Source organism: Medicago sativa, chromosome 5 (genome assembly GCF_051527215.1).
Source record: "Medicago sativa cultivar Bolivia chromosome 5, Bolivia_mono, whole genome shotgun sequence".
Classification (NCBI taxonomy): domain Eukaryota; kingdom Viridiplantae; phylum Streptophyta; class Magnoliopsida; order Fabales; family Fabaceae; genus Medicago; species Medicago sativa.
This window is the reverse complement of record NC_140753.1, coordinates 4161767-4187676: the sequence shown is the minus strand read 5'-3', so window position 1 is coordinate 4187676 and position 25910 is coordinate 4161767. Positions and strand designations below refer to the sequence as shown.

Below are 25910 nucleotides of genomic sequence, written 5' to 3'. Positions count from 1 at the left end.
GGCGTTTTTGTAGCCCAAACTGTGTTTATACACACCCGTAAAAAATTTAACGTTTGCATTTACCGACTACGTTTATGCATGTGACACTGACTGTTATATAAAAAAATCTAACGTTTGCTGAGATTAAGGCTGATCAACATCTTAAACCACAAATAATTAGTATAAGTATAACTCCAAATACTTTAATTGTTATGTGCAGTGTTTAGATATTTCAGAATGTATACAAAATAAACAAAATTAATATGATATTTTTTTCCATATCAAATTTAAATTACAAGCACTTATAACTTTAAGATAAAATAATATAGAATCTATACATTTGATAAAACAAAAGTTTTTTATTTCCCGTGCTTGGCACGGGTGGTTACACTAGTTATATAAATTTACGACCTTTCTCAAAGATATATATGGCAGCTTTTTTCTCATTTGACATGTGGCATCTCGAGGCAAACCAAAGAACCTCATGAGTTTGGAATTAATGAGATGCAAATTTGTTTTGTTTTTTATTTTCATAATAGTAGTTTTTTTTTTTGAAAGAAATTTTCATAATAGTAATGTGAGGCAATCTTCAATATTTTTGTTTTTAATGCTTGCCAAGCAAATATGGAATTTGCTAAAGAAACATATCAAATAATATCAGACAATTTAATGATACACTTTAACAACAAAAAAAATAAACATTTTCAAAAATTCAATTTGCTAAAGAAACATATCATTATGTACTGTTTAGTGGCTAAGATGTGACGTCAAATAATATCTGTCGATTTAATGATACACTTTAACAGAAAAAATATTAATATATATTGCTTAATGGCTAAGATATAAACTCAAATATGATTGGTCAGGGTAAATATTGTTATTTTACGAAATTATCCTGTAAAATATACTATAAATTAGACCTATTGACTAGCAGTTTCTTCACATCACAACTCCAATTCGCATTTGTCTTTCTTTCTGTTTCATTTCTTTTTCTATACGTCTTCTTTGTATCTCTCCTTACAATCCAAATGGCTCGAAAAATCGATTTCGTTTGTGAGTTATCCCCTTCGAAAGAAAATTGAAATACTAGGGTTCGAAGTATTCGGCTTTGGTTTGTGAGAGATATGAACAAGGACAAACTGTCTCACTCATTGGAAATAGTTATAATAGATAATAAGGTTGTTTGACACCATTTTTGTTATCTTTTTATATCCATTTTTATATTAGATAATTTGTTTTTTTTTGTTCATCCATTTGTTTCTTTTCATAATTTTTTTGCTCAATCGAATATGATACCGTTGAATTCGTTCCTAATGTCTCCCATTCACATAAACAAACTTTGAGTATCAATGGTCGAATCATCTATATCTATATCTATCTATATCTATATCTATATCTATATACTAGACATTTGAGGGTTTTCCTCATGTATATATAGAAATAAATTTCTCACCAAAGCATTCCAATGACATGTGGTTTCATGGACTAAACTCAAGCTTCTCATGCATTTCCCCATTAATGCTAACCTAAATTGACATTGAAATTGTTTTTATAACAAAAAATTTCAAAAAAAAAAATCAATGTAGCTGAAATTTGGCATTGAAACTGCTTTATGGCCAAATAATTTTGAAACAAAAAACTTCTTCCAAAATAATAGTGTAAACAAACAATGCCATAAATGGTATAAAAAATTACATAACCGAAATTTGGCAATGATATTGCTTTATGGTCGATAATCATTAAGAATAATAAATGACAAATTTTATCAATTTTTTAATAAAAAAATGGAAATAACTAAAGCATACACATATTTAATTTATTTTCAATTTTATACACAGTTCATAGCATCCCTATATATTACTCTTATACACATTTCTTCTCTGTTTTTTTCTTTGAAAAAAGCACCGTTTCCTAAATGCTTTTTTTTAATTTTAAAATTTTGTCAAAAACTTCTCTCAATTTGGTTAACTAACTTCAATGCCTTATTCAATTTCTAAAAAACGGCACATGTATCACATCAATTATTTTTGTTGGGTTCAAATCATGTTTTAAAGGCAAATCATTAACATGATCAATCTATTTAAAATGCAATCAAACTGTACTTCATTTGTTCCGTCGTACTAAACAAGCCAATTTAAAATACAGATCAATTGTACCTGCATTATGAACCGTATTTTATACACCAACATCCTATATAAAGGCTTGATGTTTTAGTGTAATTCATCATCTGAATGTCAGGTGGATATACATTCAAAGCATATTGTTGGCCCTGATTTTTAATTTGAATAAGAACAATTACTGGTTTTATTTTCGATGTGTACATTCATTTCTATTCCCATGTAAATTAATTTGAGGAGATAAAGTTAGGATTCATGGAACAAAATATATGCTAATTTTATGCTATTGTTTGGTGTCATTATTCATGAAACATTGAAAGGTCCATTTCTTTTCCAATACTATTTGATCAGTAAGAAGTTACCTTGCACATCCATCATCTACGCCAATTATTGAGAATGATTCACATCTACCACTGCTCATAATGATTTTTTTTTTTTTTAGAAATATTCATAATGAACTTGTGGACAATTGTCATGTGTAGACATTCAAGGTCATGTGTAGACATTCAAGGATTTATTAGTAAATCATATGTATATTGGCTACGATAATATGGTGTATACCACTTTCTTATCGTGTTGTGTTGTTGGTGTAAATATTTATTCTTTGGAAAAGCATTTTAAGAATCTCAAGTTCTATATATGGTCTTTGTTGTTCACCATCAAACAATAAAGATTTGTTTTCAAACTGATGAAGAAATACAAATATTCAAAAGACCCATAAAAAAAACAAATGATATTAATGTAATAAAAATTTCTAAATCATTAATCACATTTTAATATTTTAAATGAATGATATTTTTAATGAAGATATTCTCCTTAATGAGAGGGCTGTGTTGCAAGATAGCATATCTATATATATATATATATATATATATATATATATATATATATATATATATATATATATATATATATATATATATATATATATGTGACTACTTTACTTCTATAAAGGTAATGAGAATCACATTATTTAAATGATTTAATTTCGTTTAAATCGATTTAATATCATTAATAAAATACCTTAGATATTTAATGGAGAAATAAAGGAGAATCACGTGATTTTAATGCATTAATCACATATATATATATATATATATATATATATATATATATATATATGTGACTACTTTACTTCTATAAAGGTAATGAGAATCACATTATTTAAATGATTTAATTTCGTTTAAATCGATTTAATATCATTAATAAAATACCTTAGATATTTAATGGAGAAATAAAGGAGAATCACGTGATTTTAATGCATTAATCACATATAAACTGGTTTTAATCTTTACAGATATTTGACTTACTTGAGACATTTTTATCAGTGTTTTATTAAATAAATTTTATACAACATAATTTTAATTGTATATAAAAAATTATTTAATTTTGAGATATTTGACTTCCATAAGAAGTTCGTACGAGTGTTTAACAAATTTTATACAAATATAATTTTAGACATATATAAAAAAGTTTTAGAATATATATATAACGAGAAATGGTAGCTACTTATAGAAGTTTGTATGAGTGTTTATCAAATTTGGAACATATGCTTATGAAAGTTATAGTTTCTTATATTTATAGAGAATTAAATTTTTGCTTATATGCTTTAGCAAATTTAGGTCTGACTCTTAATGATTATACTAACTGCAATAGCATCTCTGCCCAAATTAGTGAGTATTCTGTTGGAAACAAGTTTGGTTTATCAAACTTTAGATTCTTAAATTTCTGAGAGAGTTTTGGTTTGGTCTCTCCTCTTTTTCTATTGTATATATTTTTTATTTAATATATTTTGGTGAGGCGATACTCTAATTGCCCACTTTTAGTTTAAAAATAAAAATTATTGAGGACGGTATAAATCCCATTAATATTCTTGATATACTAAATAACATATTCCAGTTTTCAAACAATGTATAAAAACTACAGCCTAGCAAAATCAATGCAAATATTTTGCTACCACAATATAGCCGTTTAAAATTGGTCTTTCAACTATCAATGATAATTTTCGGTAAACCATCATTAGCATAAACGACCCATGGTTTGGGCAAAATGTATGTTATTTGTATCACATTCATTTTGAGGTGTAATATGGACCTCTAAAAATGATGTGTGTATAAAGAATTTAGTACAAGAGAGTATGATCCGTTTTGGAACATGGAATATAGGCACTCTTATAGAAAAATATATTGAAATAGTTGGTGCTATGACTAGAAGGAAGATTATTGTACGTTCCTATAGGAAATTAAGTGGGTGGATTAAAGGGCGAAAGAATTAGATAGTTTAAGGTTTAAGAATTGGTACACTAACAAAGTTAGATCGAGAAATGAGGTAGACATTATAGTGAATACGGAATCAAAGAAGGATATTGTATATGTAAAAAGGATAGGACATCATATCATATCTATACAATTTATAGTGTAACAATACGTCTTTAGTGTTATAATTAGACAGACAAATAGGGTAGACATTATTGTTGATGAGGAATGAAAGAAGGATATTATAGATGTGAAAAGGATATGAGATCATATCATATTCCTAAAAATTGTAGTGGAACAATACATCTTTAATATCATGAAATGAAGTGGGTGGATGAAAGGGCGAAAGAATTAGATAGTTCAAGGTTTAAGAATTGGTACACTAACAAAGTTAGAACGAGAAATGAGGTAGACGTCATAGTGAATACAGAATCAAAGAAGGATATTGTATATGTAAAAAGGATAGGACATCATATCATAGTTATACAATTTATAGTGTAACAATACGTCTTTAGTGTTATAAGTTAGACCGACAAATAGGGTAGACATTATTGTTGATGAGGAATGAAAGAAGGATATTATAGGTGTGAAAAGGATAGGAGATCATATCATATTCCTAAAAGTTGTAGTGGAACAATACATCTTTAATATCATTAGTGCTTATGCACCCTGGGCAGGGTTAAAAAAAACTTTAAAAGTAAATTTTGGGATGATTTAGGAGGCTTGATTCTAAATATACCACTAGGAGAAAATATTTTTCTACGAGGGAACCTAAATGTGAATGTACGAAGTGTTTTGAAGGCTTGAATGGGGGTATGGTCTAAGGGAGATATATGCGGATGGTAAATTCATAAACAAGGGTCGGGTGCAATAATCATGAGGCCGAGGTGTACACTAGGTTGCCTTAATCAAAGACCAAACCCAGCAAAGTACCACGACAAACCGTGGTGCTGCCTACACGAAAGTACCCCCTGTCTCACAACTTAATGCCTACAAAGATCCTCTAAAAAATAACAGCTGCACTACAACAGGCCGAAATACCTACAACTAAAAAACAGAAAAGCTAAGCGGACGCAGCAGCAATTATGCACACACAGAAGCCTCCCAGCCAGCGGCTACATCACGTAATAGCAGCGCAGAACTGACACTAACACACCCACAAATAATGCAAACAACATAAGGTTAATGCATGACCTACTGTCAACGCCACAAAACTGTCATATAGCTTTCCACTATGTATATCTTGATTAATTTGTTCACATTTTCTGTTCTTTAATTGATTAATTTTTCACGTTATCTAGATTAGTGAGCATTCATGACATCATTTTGCAGCAGTTTTTATATCTATTTATTTTCGCGTTAAATAAATATGGCTTGAGAAATCCTTTACAAATAAGCTTATTTTTTTAGTTTGAGTTAAGCTGAAAGAAGCTTTTTCGATTAAGAATTGAGTCGTAACTTTAATATCATTTTTTTCGTTGCATTGCATATATTCTCTTACTATCATTTTTAGTTTTTATGACAAAGACAGAAGTGAAAATAGACATGTTTCAAGACATAATGATTTTTTTTTTAAGGCCAGAACATGTTGTAATTGTCATTGATGAGAATTAGAACAAGAGGCGTTTCATTATGAAACTTTAAAAGGAAAAGCTGCACTTAAAATGCATTAAGAGGTAACATAAAACTTCAAAGTAAAAACATGTATCCACTGAGATATGCTTTGTTAGTGTTGACTCCACTGCACTTCTCTTTGCGTACTACTTTGTTGTTGTTTTTGAAGCAACACAAGTCAAATACTGCTTGGAATTCTGGGATGACGAGTTTAGCATCAGGGTGCAAATGACATGGACGAGGCAATTATTTTTATAAAAAAAATTTAGACAAATAATTTATTTCAAATGGTTCTGAGATCAGTTATCTCTCTTTTCCTCAAAATGAAAAGCTTATGCAAAGGAAGTAGGGAGAAACTACTCATGTTATTGTTGAAGATGTGAAGAAAAACAGTACTTCACGAATAAAAAATAGGGACAAGGGTGATACATTTGAAGTTTATTACACATTAAGAAATTTAGCACATTCCAACCTTGATGACAAGGTTCTTTTCGAGGGGTGTGTTTTTTAGGATATAGTAAAGGCTGATTAGAGTAGTTTAAGTAGTTAAGAGGTACTTTTTTTAGGATATAGTAAAGAACAAACTAAGAGTTACTAACTCTATGATACCATTAAGTATTTTCTACATTTTTTAAGCTGATATGTTTAAATATAAAGGATTCTCATATAGAGCTAATATTTTTTCTTTCTCTTCAACGTGCACACATATGCATGCAAAGGTGTTAATATTAATTTCGTGACTTTACATTTAATATGCAGATCTGCGTATCGGTGACGATGACTTGAAGAAGCTGTGTTTGATTGAAATTGAAATGCTGCTTCAGGAAAACGAACGGTCGCTTATTGACTTCAAATCTATGCTCAGGCCAAACGCAACAGGCATGCCAACTTTCACAAACAAGCTTATCGTTGATGAGCTAAATTACAACAAAGATGAACTGGAAAAAACACACACTCATGTTGATTGATGAACAAAGATGTGTGCATGACAAGATCATGGAGTCCGTTGGTTCTGACGAAGGTGGTTTCTTTTTCTTATATGGTTACAGTGGTACTGGAAAAACCTTTATATGGAAAACATTGTCGGATGTTGTTAGATCGAAGGGGTTAATTGTATTGAATGCTGCATCCAGCGGTATAACGACTCTTCTATTACCAGGTGGAAGAACCGCTCACTCGACGCTGATAGTCCCTATTGAGATTAATGAGGCATCATCGATTACGATGGAAAAGGATAGTCCTAGGGCTGACCTGGTGCATGCTGCAAAGTTGATAATTTGGGATGAGGCTCCAATGATGCATCGATGGTGCTTTGAGGCAGTTGACCGATCAATGCATGATATCATGTCCAAGAATGATCTCCTAAACGAGTTTAGACCTTTTGGTGGAATGACAGTAGTTTTAGGTGGTGATTTCAGGCAGATATTGCCTGTTGTCCGAAAAGGAACGAGGCAGGATATTGTTGATGCCTCAATCAATTCATCAAAGATATGGGCTTATTGTAATTTGTTGAGGCTTACTGTTAATATGAGATTTGGTGCATCTTTGGTACCTGCAGAGCAGGAAGAAATTCCTAATTTTGACAAGTGGATACTCTCAATTGGAGACGGCAACGACACTTAGGATGAGAATGGTGAAATCAAGATAGAAATTCATGAAGATTTGCTCATCTCGGACACAACAAATCCGTTGATGTCACTTATAGACTTTGTGTATCTCGATTTGAATGATAACCTTGGTGACCCGCTATTTTTCCAAGAAATGGGAATACTCGCACCAACGATTGATTCAGTTGGGCATGTTAACGAATATATGATTTCGCTGATTCCAGGTGAAGAGAAAGAGTATTTAAACTCTGATTCTGTTTGTCGATCAGGTGAAAATTTTGATGTCCAAAGCGAGTATTTCACAACAGAATTTCTTATTGGTATTAAGAGCTCTGGAATTCCAAATCACCGGTTGAAACTAAGGGTGGGATGTCCGGCTATGCTGATGAGAAACATCGATCAGGCCAATGGACTGTGTAATGGTACGAGGCTGACAGTTACACATCTAGGGAAGAGCACGATAGTTGCTACCGTAATTACAGGAGAAAGGGCAGGTACCAGTGTATTCATTCCCAGGATGAATCTTATTCCGAGTGATTGAGGACTACACTTCAAATTCAGGCGCAACTTTTCATATTAATTATTGAGTGGTATTGTTGTTGCAACTTTTCCTTAGTGGATGAGATCATTATTTAGTTAACTCAGAGAGCTAGCTTGATGAGCTTGATTACATATTTAAATCATTGAATACCTTCACCTTAAGTGTTTGAAAGTTCCACCTTAAGTGAAGAATTTAATTTGGCGAGTGTGCCATAATGTGCCGCCTCATAGAATTCGTTTGAGAGATGAGAAGTTGATTGCTCTCTTTTATGTGCTTTATGTGAAGAATTAGGTGAATATGCTTTTCACTTATATTTTCAATGTGCAGGGCCAGGGAGTATAGCCTCTTGGCAAAATGGTGATTTGTGAAATGAATTATTGAGTATCTTGCAGTAGTTGGGAACAAATGTAAAACAGATTATTTTTTTTACTAAATTACGATATTTTAGCTCTGACGAAGTGTCTCATTTTGCGGTTATTATTTGTAGTATTTGAAAGAGTCGTAATAGCCGCATCTAGGAGAATGTCTGGGAACAGCAGCAGCAGGTTTTTTGGCGCGCTGCATAGTTATTTCAAAGCTGGTGCAGGTGCAGCCGCGCATCAGTGCAGGTTCAACAACAGTGCAGTGGAAAAAACCAGATACGCCGCAGTTGAAATATAATAAAGATGCCTCATTCGTTGTTTAATCAACACTGAGTTGGCATAGATATGTGTATTTGGTCTACCAACTGCAGTAGGTGAGGATGGTCCCTTTTTCGATATGTAAATATTAGTAATTGGTAGTTAACGGAAGAAACTATTGTTGCGGTTTTTTTCACATCTCTCTTATTATTGTTGCTGAAGAAACTGCCTATAGATGTAAAAGGAATGGTGTTTAGCATTACACAGGTTGTGCTTGTTCCTATTACATTTGGTATACTTTTTTTTGGTACAAACATTTGGTATACTTCTAATCGGTAATACTATAATTTCTCAGATACATTTAGTCTACTTCTATTGCGTTTCCCTCTTTTTCCAAAAATTTCTTTGATTTTCAGATTTTAAAATCCGGAGCGCATATTTTTGTCATTAAAGATGGGAAAATTAGCCACAACCAATTTATCATTGTGACTAACTGTTTTTTTTTTAAGGATTTGTACACATTTAGATTTTATAATTCGAACAGAAAAATAAAATTAGCATATCCACCTAATTATTCACAAAAATCACATAAAATGAGCAATCAACTCCTCGTGTCTCAAACAAATTCTATGAGGCAGCATGTTATGACATACTCGCCAAATTAAATTCTCACTTCAAGAGGAACATCCAAATGCCAAATTCAAACCCAATTCCCGGTCACATTTCATTTTCATGCGATCAACATTAATTAACTCATTGATGCACAACTTATAAGCTCTTCGCTCCGAGTAGTTTCCATTCTTCTACACCTTCCATGCATCCTGTCATGTTGCATTGATCGAAATAACGTAATCTGCAGAATTTTCGGAACAGTATGATTAAATGATGTGTTGGATCAAATTTGAATCAACTCCTTCTCCACTTTCATACTATTATTTGCTACCGAATTATGCATATGATTGGGAGGGTTTAGAGACATAAATTATCCAAGATGCACTTCTTTTTTAACAAGAAAACTGTATGTGGCTTGGTAGGTGTGATAATGTAGTTCTCGATAATAGTACTTAAGTTAGTTGAGCTACCCAACTATCAATAGATTGTAAAGATTTAAAAAAATAAAATACTCTAACAAAACTTTAGTTTTATCACATATGAACTCTTCATTTTTTGGTTACAACATATGAACTCTTAATTACCAGAATGTTTTTTTATTTTTTATTTTATAATTATTAGATATATTAGTAGTCGATAAGATGTAGTATGTGTTTGGATTAACTTTTGCACTGCCAACACAATAACATGTTAGAAAATTGAAATAAGCAATTTAATCATATCAAATACTTAATCAATCTAAGTCACTTTCTAAACAATCAACTTTGTCCATCAACATTGCCCTCCACACCTCTTCATTTCCATTTTCCTTAGCCTTAATCATAGCCTGAACCTTCTCCATCAATCTTACCTTTCTTCCCTGACCAACATCTATTCTTATTTTTAAAGTAACCTGGTTCTTCAGCTTCATCATCATCATAATTCGCAATTATCATCATCATCACCCCGTACAAAGAAAAATCAAAATCAATCAAGAACAAAAATGCATAACATTAAACAAGACACCGTTGTTTGAATGATAATGTAGTTCTCGATAATAGTACTTAAATGTTTGTTTATCAAAGGGCATGCATAGAAGGGTCTTCTTGGGTTCTTCGGAGTATTGGTTTTTCTTACAACACAAATTCTGGGACACTATCATTCAAACATTCTTACATCACCATTAAACATGAAGTTTGAAGATGAAGCTCGACTTTAAGAGTTATTTTTGGCCATACGACCACCACCCGTCATTTTAGCTTCAACTTGAACAAATTTAATGGAAGAAACTTTGTGGATTTTGAATTTTAAATGGGAGATTGAAAAATTATGGTTTGAAGTTTATAGAATAAGAGAAGAAAGAGTCGTTGTACAACGGTGTCCTGAAGAATACAATGTTTTTTTTTTCATTTTCAATCAAATTCATCAAATTCGTCCTTGGCTTTTTTTTCACCTTTGATCAAATTATTCCCTGGTTGTGTGGCATCTGACTTGGCATGCCATGTGAGCGGTTAACATCCCACATCAACACAGTTAACGATCCAACATGATTGAGGACGAAATTGATCGACATTTATAAAATTCAAGGACTAATAGGCTATTTCGAAAAATAAGAGGATGAAATCAACAAGACCATACAAATTTGAGGAAAAAAAACCTATTCACACCAACTTTTTCCGCTACAAAGTGCATTCATACCATGATTCTTAAAATGGTTCATCATATTAAAGTCTATCTATAATTATCATTAATATTACTTTAATTATATAGTTTTCCAGTTTAGAAACGGATCTTGAAAGTTTTTATAGTTCCTTGATCCATGCGGGCAGAAGAAAACAATTGTAAATTTATATTGGAAACAAAATCATACTTTTGTTTTAATCAAATGAAAACAATTTATAAGTGATAACATATTTTATTTGATTAGGCCACGTTTGTTTCAGATTTTTCCAAAAAAATATCTATTATCTTTTTTTAAAAAAAATTATTTTTGTCTTTTTTAAGTGTTTGTTTAGAAAAATCATTTATTAAAAAAATTTATTTTGATTCTAAAATGAAAATCTATTAGGATTAACTCTTTTCAAAATCTATTTTTTTCTTTTCAAATATAAGGAGGTAGTACATGAACTAGTTAAGTTAAAAATCATTTTTAATAAAAATTACTTTTTTAGGCAGTAAACAAACACAAATAATTTCAGTTATTTTCAAAAATCTTTAAAAAAAATTAACATAAAATTTATTTTTTTTAAAGCTTAAACAAAGACATCGTCAATAAAATGAGCTATTGAAGATTAAAAAAAAAGTAAAAATAAATGACCTATTGATCTAATGTTAAAAATGAAGAACACGTGTGTATATGGAAAGAAAGTTGTGTATAGTGTACGCGCAACTGAAGTGCGGAATTTTCGGTAGAGATCGCGTAAGTTTACTGCAGCAGTTATTACGTTTTATTATTTAAAATTTTTCCTTCCTTTAATTTTGGTTTGTCATCTTTTATTAATAAGTCTTCTTCTCCATCCAACCATTACTTCCATTCACCATTAAAACCACCATAAAAAATTACTCGACCTCAAACCAAAACCAGATCCGCCTTGACTGCTACTTCATTTCATTTCATTTCATTTCCTGCGAGATTCTAGCTGCATCTACCTACACATCTCAAATTGCACTCTGTTGGGAATAACGCAAACAAGAAATTTCCTATCACACTCAGTCTCTGTTGGGTAAACCACTTCAGTTCACTCTGTCTGTATTTTCTTTTCTTTTCTTTTAGTTATTATTATATTATGCTTTTCTGTTGCTACTGTTAATCTACTATTTTCGATTTACTGTCTTGGTATTCCGCTTATTATTGAAAATTAAGATTTTGAGACTAATTAATTAATTAATTATTTATTATGCTTCCATATGTTTTTCCAGACTGCTTCCGGTACAAACAAAGACACAACTTGAGCACTTATCTTAAGCTTTTTTATAACGTGATCAAATGTTTCCTCTGGCGTGGATTTTAGAATATCTTTACTTGTTTTACTTGTTCCTAGTGGACAATGCAAGGTAATATTCGTATAATTCAAACCACTATTCTATAGCCATTTATTATGATTGTCATCTCATCGTTTCTTGTAATCCCTAGGTTTAAAGTGAAGCATTTTCCAAATGGCGATGTCTACATTGGTTTTGCCAAGGGAAAACGTATGCATGGCAAGGGAAGGTACACATGGTCAAATGGAACAATATACCAGGGTGACTGGGTTGATGGAAAAAAGACAGGGAAAGGGCGGATGATATATCCATCAGGAGCAAGTTTTGAGGGTGGATTCTTTAGGAATTCCCGTCATGGTCACGGCACCCTTACAAAATCCAATGGGGATGTCTACATTGGTAACTTCGAGAATGATCTTTTCCACGGCAAGGGAAAGTACACATGGTCAGATGGAGAAATATACGAGGGTGATTGGGTTGATGGAAGTAGGACAGGGAAAGGACGGATCATATTTCCATCAGGAACAACTTTTGAGGGTGAAATCTCTGGGAATTCCCGTGATGGTCACGGCATCCTTACAAAATCCAACGGGGATATCTACATTGGTAACTTCAAGAGTGGTTTTCCCCATGGCAAGGGAAAGTACACATGGTCAAATGGAACAATATATGAAGGTGATTGGGTTGATGGAAGCAGGGCAGGGAATGGACGGATCATATATCCATCAGGAACAACTTTTGAGGGTGAATTCTCTATGAATTCCTTCCATGGTCACGGCACCCATACAAATTCAAACGGGGATGTCTACATTGGTAACTTCGAGAGCGGTTTTTCCCATGGCAAGGGAAAGTTCACATGGTCAGATGGAACAATATATGAGGGTGATTGGGTTGATGGTAAAAGGAAAGGGAAAGGAAGAATCATATATCCATCAGGAGCAAGTTTTGAGGGCGAATTCTCTGGGAATTCCTTTCATGGTCACGGCATCCATACAAATTCAAATGGGGAAGTCTACATTGGTAAATTCAAGAGCGGTGTTTAAATGGAACAATACATGAGGGTAAATTATCTGACCCAGGTAAATTATTTTTATCCTTTTTAGTATTATGGAAAACTGATCTAGCATATATTCATGGTTACTAGAATTATTACCTTTATTTCAATGGTTCTATACTTAACTATTTAAAAATCATAGCCTTGTGCAGAAAATTTGACCAAGTGTATTCATGAAGCTAGATGGCTTGGAATCATTAAAAAATGGCAGCGCATGGTTGTTATATGAAGTTAGAGTTTATAAGTGTATCCATGCGTACTTGCTACTTGATTCCCAAATCAAATTAATATCATAAATTATTTATTATAATATAAGATATGTGTTTAATGTTGTAAATTGAAAATTCTAAATACTGACTGAAATTTTGGTATGGATAGAGAATGTAAACATGTTACATATATATATATATATATATATATATATATATATATATATATATATATATATATATATGACAAATAGATTGTCAAAGAAAATTTTAGTCTCGTTTATTGTCTGTTCAGTTATGGAGTATTGAAGATGTCCTCACGACAGACATATTAGGTTTATCTATTTAAAAAAGAATTCTTTTTGATACTCCTTCAACAAGCACTCTTGTCGTTTCGGGGGACATATCCGATACTGATAAAGATACTGTAGCAAGAAACATGAATCCGTGCATCACATGTATTATGTTTATGGCATTTATTCTCATGTTAATGAGTGTTTTATTTTTCCTACGCAGAGATCATGATGACGTGAAAGGGTGATCTCAGTTGCGATAGGAGATGAAGATGTAGATGTATTGCTCAAAAAAAAAAAAGGAGATGAAGATGTAGAGCTAGGAGTTTAGTAGTCAGTTGGTTTTGGAGTCAGCTTTCCTTTTGTTTATTAATATGTTTCCATTTTAGCTGAAGATCTGCTATGGCTGCTAGGATATAGACTTATAGGATGAGTTATTTGCAGTCACGATTAGTCTATTTCCTATAGCTCAGTGGATATTAGTTCCTTCCTCTTAATTATATTTGAATTTTGTGGACCTTTTTTGTTTGGATTTCTTTGTTTGTAGAGATTGAAAATTGGTAGTGTGCTGTTTTCACTGTTACTTTTTTGCTATATACGAATGTGTGACCTATGAAATAGTGCTTGTATTTTATCTGTAGTTCTGTGGTATACCAGAATTCTATTATGTCATATTTTTTATGAAATTATTGTTTCAATTTTAATTGAACATGCGACAGCTCTCTGATGCTATGCTTGTCTGTTCCCTTTTGTTACATTTTAACAAAGGTTAGTTTATTCTCTAGCTACTACTAATGGGTGTAATAACAAAATCGGTTATGACGGGATAGAAGTTGAGCATCGATTTCAGTTAACGATTACAAGGAGTACATCCTTGGGCTCACTTGTTTGGTTTTGTTTTTAGGTTTAAAAGATTGACTGGTCGGAATGAAGTAGCAATCTCAGCTAACGATCACAAATTCTACTCACAAGACACAAGTATAGCAGGTATAGGCGTGGTGCATCAATTTCACTTCCAAATATGCCAGATATCCCTTTAAGCATGGTGTTGCCTCAATTTGGAAAATGAAGTCCTGTTTTTAAGATGCTCAATACGTAAGCTACTGCAATTTTTTGTGCTATGTCTAAATTGTGCCGCTATGGAAATATTTTACTAGCATGTGTTGGTTATGAATATGAATATAATGTGCTTTGGCATCTGCTGCTGCACAATATAACGATTGATATGTAATGATATATATTATATTAAATGGGATAGTAATACTATTTAAAAATTGCATAAATGGTAATTGTTGCAGTTTCTTGTCCAAACTTTATGACGTTGACTTTTGACTTGTTTTTACGAGCAGACAGTTCTACGACATTGACTACTACTCAAGGATATCGCTCCCTAAGTAATTTAAAGTTAATATATTATAGTTTTTGTTAGTTTGTCATCGCATGGAATGGATAGTGAATGTTGTTTTTTCACCTCAGTTTGACTTTCTGGTTTGTCATCACATGAGATGGATAGTGAATGTTGTTACTTCAAATTTCTTGTTACTTCAAATTTCTAACAATTTTTTATAACGATGTGGGACTTTATTTCCGAGCTCCAAACCCTCGGCGCCTATTTATTTTGTTTAACTCAGAGGTATACATCTTTGTTTAAGGAAATATTAGTATCTGGTGTGAGAATGAATGTGTTAATTTCAGAAATGACATACACGCTGACCACTGTGTGCCAAGGACTACATGCAGCAAGTACTGCAGCAGACAGGATAATCTAGCACACTAGTTAAGCTTTTATAAGTGTCTTAAAGAGATGTAGAGCTAGGCGTCAGTTGTTTTTGGAGTCAGCTTTCCTGTATTCCTCTGTGTAGACGTTTTACATCAAGTTGAACTCTATTCTAAAATTTTAATTTTTGAAGTTTATTTATTATTGACTGGTACCAATTCTCAAAATTTCTCACCTTGTTGAGTGTTAGTGGTGATAGACATCTTATTCACATTTTGTTTAGTTGAGACTTCCTTTCATTGCATGATAACTTAAGACTGTCCGTGTTTAATGTTTGCTTTCATATTAATTATTGAGTGGTATTGTTGTTGCAACTTTTCCTTAGTGCATGAGATCATTATTTAGTTAACTCAGAGAGCTAGCTTGATGAAATTTCTAGCTTGATTACATATTTAAATCATTGAATACCTTCACCTTTTGAGCAATTATGTCAAAATTAACTTCAACAAAGTTGATTGATTTTCCTTTTTTCTCAATTCTCACTATCATAAAATTGAGAATTTTGGCTCATTTAAGAGAAACCCCAAAGTTATAAAACATTAGTTTTAACAATTTTGGCTCATACTTCTTCTCTATACGCTTTCTCTTTTTTCCTACCATTGGGCGTCGTCGTGTTCACTTTGTGCCTCTATTCTCTCCCTGGTTCTTGAACACTACAATCTCAACTCTCCCACTTCCTTCATCGAAAGCCCTCTCGACGTCCTCAACTCCGTTGATGCCAGACCTGCCACCACCTCCATCGACGACATCACCACCACCAAAGATCATGCCACCACCGTCTGTTTGCCACTTCACTGTGTAGAAATTGACGAAGATCGCTCCAGTCTCGATACCAGCGAATCTTCTAGAACATTTTACGATATCTTAACCGTTGTCGGTATCATTCTGCAATTTCTACTTCAGCTTGTTCAAATGATGTGGTTAATTCATTTTTTTTTGTTGAATTTGTGTAGTAGATGTTTTGCCGATTGAATCAGCTAGGGCGAGGTTTCCGCAAATTGTGATGGATTATTTTAATGACGATCATGTGATTGAAGTGGTTGGTTCGGATGTTGATTATGGTGATCGGGATAAATTGAACATGAGGGGGACGAGAGAGATTCGGGATGAAGGAGACCCGAATTTCGCCTTTTCTTTGATGTATGTAGCTAATATGTATGAGAGTTTGGATAATGAAGTTAGTATTAGGCTTGCTTCGTTGAATGGTATTCGTGATAAGTCTATCGGTGTTGCTCTTAAAGCCGCAGGTGGTTTGAATAGAGGGCTCACAAAGAAATTTCCTAAAAAAGGTCCTTTTATATTCAATGCAGATTAGATTTCATTTGCTTTTAGCTATATAGTGTTGGAAGTGGAATTTTTGTATTATGTATTTAATGTTTTATTGTTTAGGGTCATATGATGTATTGTTTGTGTAACATTTAATGTATTCTATGTTGTTCCTCGACAGGACTATGTACATATAACAAAAGAGAATTGGCAACTTCAACGGAGACGAGGATGAGGTTTCCAGCACTTAATTTTCTACAAATTTTCTACAATCATTGTTCCGGGAGAAGGTGTCCTGGGAGAAGGAGGTCCAGAAGGTATTCCGATACAACTAGATGATATTGTGCCAATTCTTGAGTTCACCGGTTTGGAAGAGTTTATTTTTTTTGTGATTAAGGAGATACTTTTCTTTGTCTTTTATTGGCTTTTGAAGTTGCTAACTGGACTATAAACTAGACAGAAAAGTTGGTTAGGGTTAGTTGGTGTAGAGTTTGGTTAGGGAATTGTATATGGAAATGATTGAAAAAGGGTTAGTTGGTGTAGAGTTTGGTTAGGGAATTGTATATGGAAATGATTGAAAAAGTTGGTTTAGGGTTTGGTTTGAAGACTGTATATTGAAATGGATTGGAACATTTTGTATCGGCACTTGCTATTGCTATTTTTGAATGAATATTAATCCTTTTACCTTATCCTTATTTCAGTGATTACGTTAAGTAGATACAATTGCTTCCAAATAATGATTACTTAATTCTTAGAAATCATTGAATGTTACCTGGTTATATAGAAGTAAAATGAATTATTGTATTGATTGTCACGCCACTCTTATTGCTATTGCTCATTGTAAATAAACTCCCTATAGATGTAAAAGGAATGATGTTTAGCATTACACAGATTGTGGTGGTACCAATTGCTGTTGGCCTGCGTCTGAGTCAGTAAAACAACTATTGTTTCAAATTTCAATAGATTTTTTTCAGTACTAGTGTTTCCATTAAAGGTCTTGTTTTCTCATATAATTTGTTTTATTTACAGCTTCTTTCCTAATATTTGTAACGCTTTTCAACCATTTTTGCCTCCGCTGTGCTGGAGCACCACTCTTAATGTGGAGTCTATTAAATCTCCCCTTGGAGTTTCTATATTGTTGCTTGTTGTTGCTTTTCATTTGTCATCTTTTATAGCCCGTTACATGCTAAGTGGATCTGTCTTCCACGATTCCCCTGAAGTGAAAGCCATTTCATCAAACAATTTCCTTTGAGCCAGGTACAAGTTTTCTCTATTTTCATCCATCAATCAATTGCCTGCAGTAGCATATGTTACGTAAGTAACTTCTTTTCTCTTACTGCAAGAATGCAGAGTAGCTTCCATGTCTTAAACTCTTGCTAATCAACTGCATGAATCCATTGAAATCAATTAAGCTAATAATTTATGTTAATTATGGGACCCAATATAGAATGCAGAGTAGCCTCCTTGTGTATTAAATCAGTTGCATAATGTTAGTTGCTCACATCTTTCACTCTTTCATGTTCGATCACATCCAATTTATGTGCCATGTTCGTTTCTTCTAAATTCTCCAATATTAGTTTGAGTTCACACACTTTCCACGTGGTACTCTCGTTATGTATACATCCATTTCTTTTTTCCATGTTTTCTATCTATAAACAACACTCGATCATTTTATGCCTACTTGCTTTCGTTGTTGGCTTCACAGAGTACGGGAGCTCCAAGCTACCTCTCAAATAGTCAAATGGGCGTCATTAAACTCTTCAGGTTCCCTGCTACCTGATTCAATCCCCCAGGTACTTTCCTATCATCTTTTTGCTCTGCAGCAATTTCAATTTTCTATTAGCACCGAATAAAAACCATCATTATATTTGTTCAAACAAAACAAATTTATTTGCTACCTTGAAAAATAAAACAAATTTTTGTCACCAGCTCTGGGCATATATGCAGGGCCGTCCCTATGAAATTAAAGGCCCGGCTCTCTTAATATAAATAGGCCCCTAAAAAAATACAATTTTTTTAAAAGAAAAAAAACTATAATATTTTTATTTTATTTAATTTTCTTAGAAATAATTATAATGTTTGTTGTTAGAGCTTTGTGATTTTATACGACAAGTATATGTCAAAAATTATAAGTACTATAAAAAAAAGTAATATTATACTTTTATTTGTAAGTAAGTAATTAGAAGGAGAAGAGAAAATATTGATGAAATATAGACATCAATTCCAATAAAATTAGCCCAAAAAAGACCCTGCTGGAACAAAATACAAGTTAAAAAAATAAATAAAATAAAAATGCCCTCCCTGGGAGTTGAACAAATATTGATGAAATATAGACATCAATTCCAATAAAATTAGCCCAAAAAAGACCCTGCTGGAACAAAATACAACTTAAAAAAATAAATAAAATAAAAATGCCCTCCCTGGGAGTTGAACAAATATTGATGAAATATAGACATCAATTCCAATAAAATTAGCCCAAAAAAGACCCTGCTGGAACAAAATACAACTTAAAAAAATAAATAAAATAAAAATGCCATCCCTAGGAGTTGAAAATATAAATCTGGAACAAAATACAACTTAAAAAAATAAATAAAATAAAAATGCCATCCCTGGGAGTTGAACTTAAAAAAATAAATAAAATAAAAATGTCATCCCTGGGAGTTGAACTGTGGCCACAATAAATAAAATAAAAATGCCCTCCCTGGGAGTTGAACAAATATTGATGAAATATAGACATCAATTCCAATAAAATTAGCCCAAAAAAGACCCTGCTGGAACAAAATACAACTTAAAAAATAAATAAAATAAAAATGCCATCCCTGGGAGTTGAACTTAAAAAAATAAATGAAATAAAAATGCCATCTCTGGGAGTTGAACTGTGGCCACTAAGCATCACTCTACCGAATATACCACTGGGCCACACACTTTTTATTGTCAATACTTCAATACTACGCCTATATATTATTATTTTCAAAGCATTATATATTAAAAAAAAAATTGGGCCCCAAAATTGGGGAGGCCCAGCTCCATTGAGCTGTTTGCACCTCCCCAGGGACGGCCCTGCATATATGTGAACCATGTAGCATGTCTTGCTGGTGTTTTTTTGGATGTTGACGACAAGCTGGATGCTAACTCCTTACGGGTTACACATGATCAACAAGGCGTGGCAGTGTCTTTAGGGAATATTTTAGACTTGAGATGGCAATCATAATAGATGGCTATAGAACAGTGTTCTTGCATTGTCCACCAGGAACAAGTAAATAATATTCTAAAATCCATAACAGAAGGATATTATGAATTCTTAGTATAATTTGTGTTGTTTTTATTCTTGAAAATCCAAACAGAATATTATGAATCAATATAGCAGAATAGAAATAAACATCTAAATAATTTAGGGTAAACAAAGTATATCTATCAAAAATAGTACAGTAACGGTCCCACTTTGCAGCAACAGAAAAGCATAACTAAAAAGGAAAGTACAGATTGAAGTGAAGTGGCTTACCCGGCAGAGACAGAGAATGGTAGATCCGATCATCAAGGGAACGGAAGAGGAAGATGGGAGAGAAAAGAGAGAAGATCTAGTATGTACTGGAACAAATGAGGTGTGTTCCAGCTTGTTTCTCCGATGTGTGACATGTGGCATGAAATATTTCAACGGTTCAGATTAAAATACAAAAACAATCTTTGTCTAAATCGTCATTTTCTCCCACAAATCATATTTTGCTTCTCTGAATTCCCCTTGACACTGATTTTGTTCCTTTTTCTCACAATAAGGTAATTTCTGTTCAATACTCCTAATCTTAGAATCTCTTTGATTCTTATTATCATATTTTTTGGTTTCCTTCTTTTGGTAATTTGGTTCACTAAAATTTGGATCACTTGATTGAAGCTATACTTATTTTCTTTCACTCAATTGCATAAGTGGAATTGATAATTTTTTTTACTCTAGGCATCTTAGTTTTCATATGTAGATACTTACTGCACTTTTCTTTATTGCATTTCTCTTGCCTATTTCTCAACAATGTTGAACAAGATTTAGTGTTAAAATTGAAACTGATTTGTAATTGTTAACACTTCATATCATACAAACTTCTAAAATATTTAATTTATTTGTAGTATGAAGTTTACATACGTTTCAAATTATGAACCACTAATATGTTACACTTCCGATTAGGGTTGTAATGGTAGCCAAAGCATGCAACTACAAGAACATTAAGGAAATCGTCAATGTTGTAAAACTTATTCTCACTGTTTCTTAAGTGTGTTAAAGTTAAACTATGTAAAAGTATTGATTTTTTGTTTCTCCTCATGTGACATTTAGTGGTATCATCCTTGGTGAAAAGAAGGTTGGGCCTCATTCTTGGGTTTCTTATCTCTTAAGAATTTATTGCAACTCTTTACTTAATTTTCCTTTTTTCTTCTCTGATTTGTTTATTCATGTATGCAACTTAGACTATTTTCTTGAGTTTATCCCAGTTTTGATCTGCATAATTTTAAAATTTTGAATCTTGGCTTAGCAGGGAATAACTTGGGAAATCTCAGTGTTGAAACATTGGTGAAAAGAGAGATGCCAAATATTTCTGTAAATATTTTACCAATTTTGTGGTTCTCTCTGAAATTTATTACAAGATGGAGGCTGAATTTTGTGGTCAAGTGATATTTAAAGGGAAATTGGGGAAATTATTAGTTTTGAGTAGTGTATTTTTGATGAGTTTAAGTCACTCAAAGAATGTAGAGCATTACTTTAAGGTATTTTTTAGTCACATAAACATCAACAATTAATATGAATTGGCAGATTGTGAATGTAGAATAATGGTCAGATGAAAGTGTAAGTTCCACTGAGAAACACTTTCATCTATTTTGTTCAATTTTCCCCTATTTTATTTTTAAAGTTTTTGGTCTAATTTATTTTCTTTTGTCTAGAGATATCTCATGAGTAGATGATGTTGTAGTTTACTTGAAAGGGGTTCATTGTATTAAAGTGAGGGTCCCATTTTTTATATTTAGGGAGTCGTCAAGAGTTTGATCCTATGATTATTTCTCTCAACTTTTTTTTTTTTACATGTGAACTATGCATCTGTCTTTGATTTCTCATTGCCAGTTTAGAAAGGTATGCTGCATTATATACTCTTACTTTATTTCTAATATTGTTACTTAAGTTGAACTCTAACAAAACAAACTGCGTCCTCTAATGCTTATCTTTCAACTCAATTTTTTGTTTGTATGCTATATGTTAAATTGAATTTGATATAATTCATTTATTTAATTGAGAGTTTAGAATGATATATGAATTTAGTTGGCCGAATTTTAACTTTCAACTAAGAAATGTTGCTTTTCATAATTATGCACTGTGATTCCATAATGAAGCATATTTTTTGTTTGCTTAAATCTCTAAACATGTATTTTACTCATACCTTGCTGTCTCTTTGCAGTATCTTCTTTTTAATTTTTCGATTTTTGTGGTTGCCAAGAGGACGGGAAGAATCTTACCAACTCAAGCTAACATTAAACTCAATATTAGCAAGGTAGAAAAGGACGCCTTCAAGCATGTTTGTGGGTGCAAATAACTAGACTCTTCCGGGTTAGATATCCCTAAAAAGCCTTGCAGAATTGTTGATTGCGGGGAACTGCCAATAGATGGTTGATACTTATACAGGAGTGCATCATCTTGGCAGCAATAAATCCTCCTTTACTTCTAGGTAATGATTATCATTTATGTATGCGATTCCTTAATTTTCGAATGACTGATGTCATTACTCATGAAGCATTGAAATGTCCATTGCATTGTATCAATGCAGCTAGAATTCTAAAAAAGTATGCATATATAGTGGATTAGAACAGTAACACTAACTAAAAGGTGAATGAGGTTGAACTTTTGTGTCTCTTCTTTTACTTTTCTAAGAAAGGAAAAAGACAATTTTTTAAATCCTTCAAGAATTGGCAATTAAGTTCCGTTTTAGGAACAAGTTGTACCAAATTCTGCAATTGAAGTCTTCAAAATCTTTTATGAAGTCATAGGATTAGTTTATATAAAGTTTAGTTTAACATACATCTTTCTTCCCATTGGTTTAATATTTTTGTGTTGCATACCTCTTAGTGTGGTTCTTGATTTTTCTTATTGTATTATTCTATGCTTCTTAATTGTATGGAAAACAAGTTATGTAGTCTACAAATCAAGCAAATTCTTATTGGAATTTTGTGTGTTGCATACCTCATTGTATTATGCTATGCTACGATCCAAAAATGAAGACTTACACTGATGTGACTAAGGAGGAAGCCCTAAAGAGGGAGAAACACAAAAGTAGAAGGAAGAAGACAAAGGATGAGGAAGAAGCTGCTAAAGCTGTTTGTTCCAGAGAAGTTTCAGCAGCATCATGTGTTTACTTGTAAAAAAAAGGTAACAGACATGCACTTACTTTGTTTTCTGAGACTTTTATTTTGATTTTGAAAACACATATCTCTTGCCAAACTGATAAGTCACATCCATATATTTTAAGACATATTTTTTAAGAACTCATAGGAGGTTTGACTAAGTACTCCCTCCAGTCCTTATTAAAAGAAAAATTTCAAAAAATTGTTTGGTCATATTTATAAGAAAATGTCACAACTTTTAAGGTGTAGTTATTGCTTAAAAGACTTTTCTATCCCTAATTTAATGTTTCTCCTTTTAATATTAGTGAGTGTATTTAATGTTTCACATTTTTTTACGAGGGTATATTTGTAAAAATATTCAAAAAGCTTCTTTAATTAATAATTGTATTGGTTTTGATGTTTTTTTGGTTTTGTTTCTTATAATAAGGACCGGAGGGAATATTTCTCTAGGAAAAAGTGATTGTGGGCATTCATGACTTTTGAAGTACTTATGATATGTGGGAACCGGAAGAAATGAAGGTATTATTCACATTTAGTGTTCTCTCCGTGTGATGATGGCCACCAACAATGGTCAAAGATTTTACTCAAGATAACCTGTTTCATAGATAGCAATTGCTCATGGCACAAATGAGGTTACTAAGCTTTGAACTTTTCATGAATATTAGTGTTGTTTTTATGTGTTTAGTCTCTTACTTCTTTGCCCTATTAACTATTTAGAAATAGAGTTGTGTTATTTGAACAACCATTTGATAATATTAGTTTTATCCAACAAGACTATGTGAAGTAAACATGAAGAATAGAGCAAATACAAGAATAATTTATTTTTATGATGGATTCAACGGTGAAAGTATGCCTAAACATTATAATTTTCTTGGAAAATTTGTGTATACTTTATAAAACTTCCTAACAAATCAATTTCAGCATTAACAGCCTTCCTTATTAATGACTTATTGTTGTGAGTCTCATTTCATAATGTTTTTATTGCTGTGAGGCTTATTACTTTCAGTATCCTGCAGGTGCTAAGGTGTTTCAACTTCAAATAGACACCGTGATTGTGAGTATAATTAAAAGATGGAGAAATATTTGTTTGAGGAGTTGTGGTTTATGATGATTGACTGCAGAGTAACTTCTGTTAGCAACCAAGCTTTAGGTAAAGGTGCAGGACACGTGTGAAAGTGATGTTGCATAAAAATGACAAAGAGAAACAATTCAACAGGCCTTTTATCTCAAGTGAAAAATGGAGCTGAAGTTTGATCAAAGATCGGAGAGTGTGGCAGAGGCTTTGCAAAAAGGGATAGATGTATTAGTGATAAGCTTTGACAATTGAGAAGTAGAATTAGAAACTCAAAGTAAATTTATGTGCAATGAATGAGTTTGAGTTTTTTTATGTGTTCTGTTTTGTATAGGTTCTGTTTGTGTGTTCTAATTACAAGTTATTTCTTCGATTATGGAGTTTCAATTTTGCTACTATCTTTGATTATGCATGTTTCTATTTTGTAGAGTTACGATTTTACCCTTCTGTACTCGACCTTTGTGATAAAATAAACCTAGTGTGCTAGATTATCCTGTCTGCTGCAGTATTTGCTGCATATGTAGTCCTTGGCACACAGAGTGATCAGTGTGTATGTGATTTCTGAAATGTAAAATGATTGATTATATTAGTGAAAATGGTGCAAAAATATGTTGTATATATTAATATTAGAATTTACAAGATTTTGATGTTGAATTTTTTTCTTCCGCTTTTTCCTTTAAGATTTAGAGCATGAAGCCGGTTTCTTTCCTGGTATAATCAATTTAGAGTTTTGAAAATTTTGCACTGAAATCGGAAAACATAGTTAACACAAGGCATCTTTCATTTTTGGTTATTTTGTTTCCATAATCAGACAAGAAAGCAAAAATCAATGTCCATTTTGGAGATTCCTAAAGCAAGCAAATTCACTTCTACCTTGTGTGGTACTTGCTAGCACACTGCTATCGCGAGTCTTCCCACATTATTTTATTTGAGGACTTCATTGAGGCATTTAACAGCCAGCAGAACTTGTGACTGCTTATGTTGACCAGTTTGTGGTGAAGCCTGTTCTTGTATTTGGTCTACCAACTGCAAATAGGTGAGGATGGTCCCTTTTTTCGATATGCAAATATTAGTAATTAGTAGTTAACGGAAGAAACTATTGCTGCGGTTTTTCTCACATCACTCTTATTATTGTTGCTGAAGAAACTGCTTATAGATGTAAAAGGAATGGTGTTTAGCATTACACAGGTTGTGCTTGTTCCTATTAGATTTGGTATACTTTTTTTTGGGTACAAACATTTGGTATACTTCTAATCGGTAATACTATAATTTCTCAGATACATTTGGTCTACTTCTATTGCGCGCCCCTCTTTTTTCAAAAATTCCTTTAATTTTCAGATTCTAAAATCCGGAGCATTTTTTTTTTTTTTGTCATTTAGAGATGGAAAAATTAGCCACAACCAATTTAGTGTTGTGGCTAACTGTTTTTTTTTTTTTTTTTTTTTTTAAAGGATTTTTACACATTTAAACCAATTTAGTGTTGTGGCTAACTGTTTTTTTTTTTTTTTTTATTTTTTTTAAGGATTTTTACACATTTAAATTTTAGAATTCGAACAGAAAA

General features: G+C 32.3%; 2 protein-coding genes and 1 long non-coding RNA gene across 3 annotated transcripts; all 3 read left to right on the top strand.

The window, feature by feature from the left end:
• The first annotated feature begins 8147 nt into the window (after positions 1–8147).
• LOC146919294 (uncharacterized) lies at positions 8148–9047 on the top strand. Its single transcript, XR_015011430.1, has 2 exons — positions 8148–8520; positions 8601–9047. It is a non-coding gene; the product is annotated as an uncharacterized LOC146919294 (long non-coding RNA).
• A 2762-nt stretch (positions 9048–11809) lies between these two features.
• On the top strand, positions 11810–14480 carry LOC146919293 (uncharacterized). Its single transcript, XM_085712658.1, has 5 exons — positions 11810–12047; positions 12244–12378; positions 12458–13385; positions 14086–14142; positions 14182–14480. The coding sequence occupies exons 2-3, from the start codon at positions 12311–12313 to the stop codon at positions 13347–13349; spliced, it is 960 nt and encodes a 319-aa protein (XP_085568784.1). The 5' UTR covers positions 11810–12047; positions 12244–12310; the 3' UTR covers positions 13350–13385; positions 14086–14142; positions 14182–14480.
• A 337-nt stretch (positions 14481–14817) lies between these two features.
• On the top strand, positions 14818–24747 carry LOC146919292 (uncharacterized protein At2g02148-like). The gene is made up of 10 exons (XM_085712660.1): positions 14818–14957; positions 16593–16928; positions 17087–17222; positions 17935–18162; positions 18611–18698; positions 20354–20679; positions 21426–21487; positions 23155–23302; positions 23728–23909; positions 24294–24747. Exons 2-4 carry the CDS (start codon positions 16643–16645, stop codon positions 18155–18157), a joined length of 645 nt encoding a protein of 214 aa, XP_085568786.1. The 5' UTR covers positions 14818–14957; positions 16593–16642; the 3' UTR covers positions 18158–18162; positions 18611–18698; positions 20354–20679; positions 21426–21487; positions 23155–23302; positions 23728–23909; positions 24294–24747.
• Positions 24748–25910: the final 1163 nt, after the last annotated feature.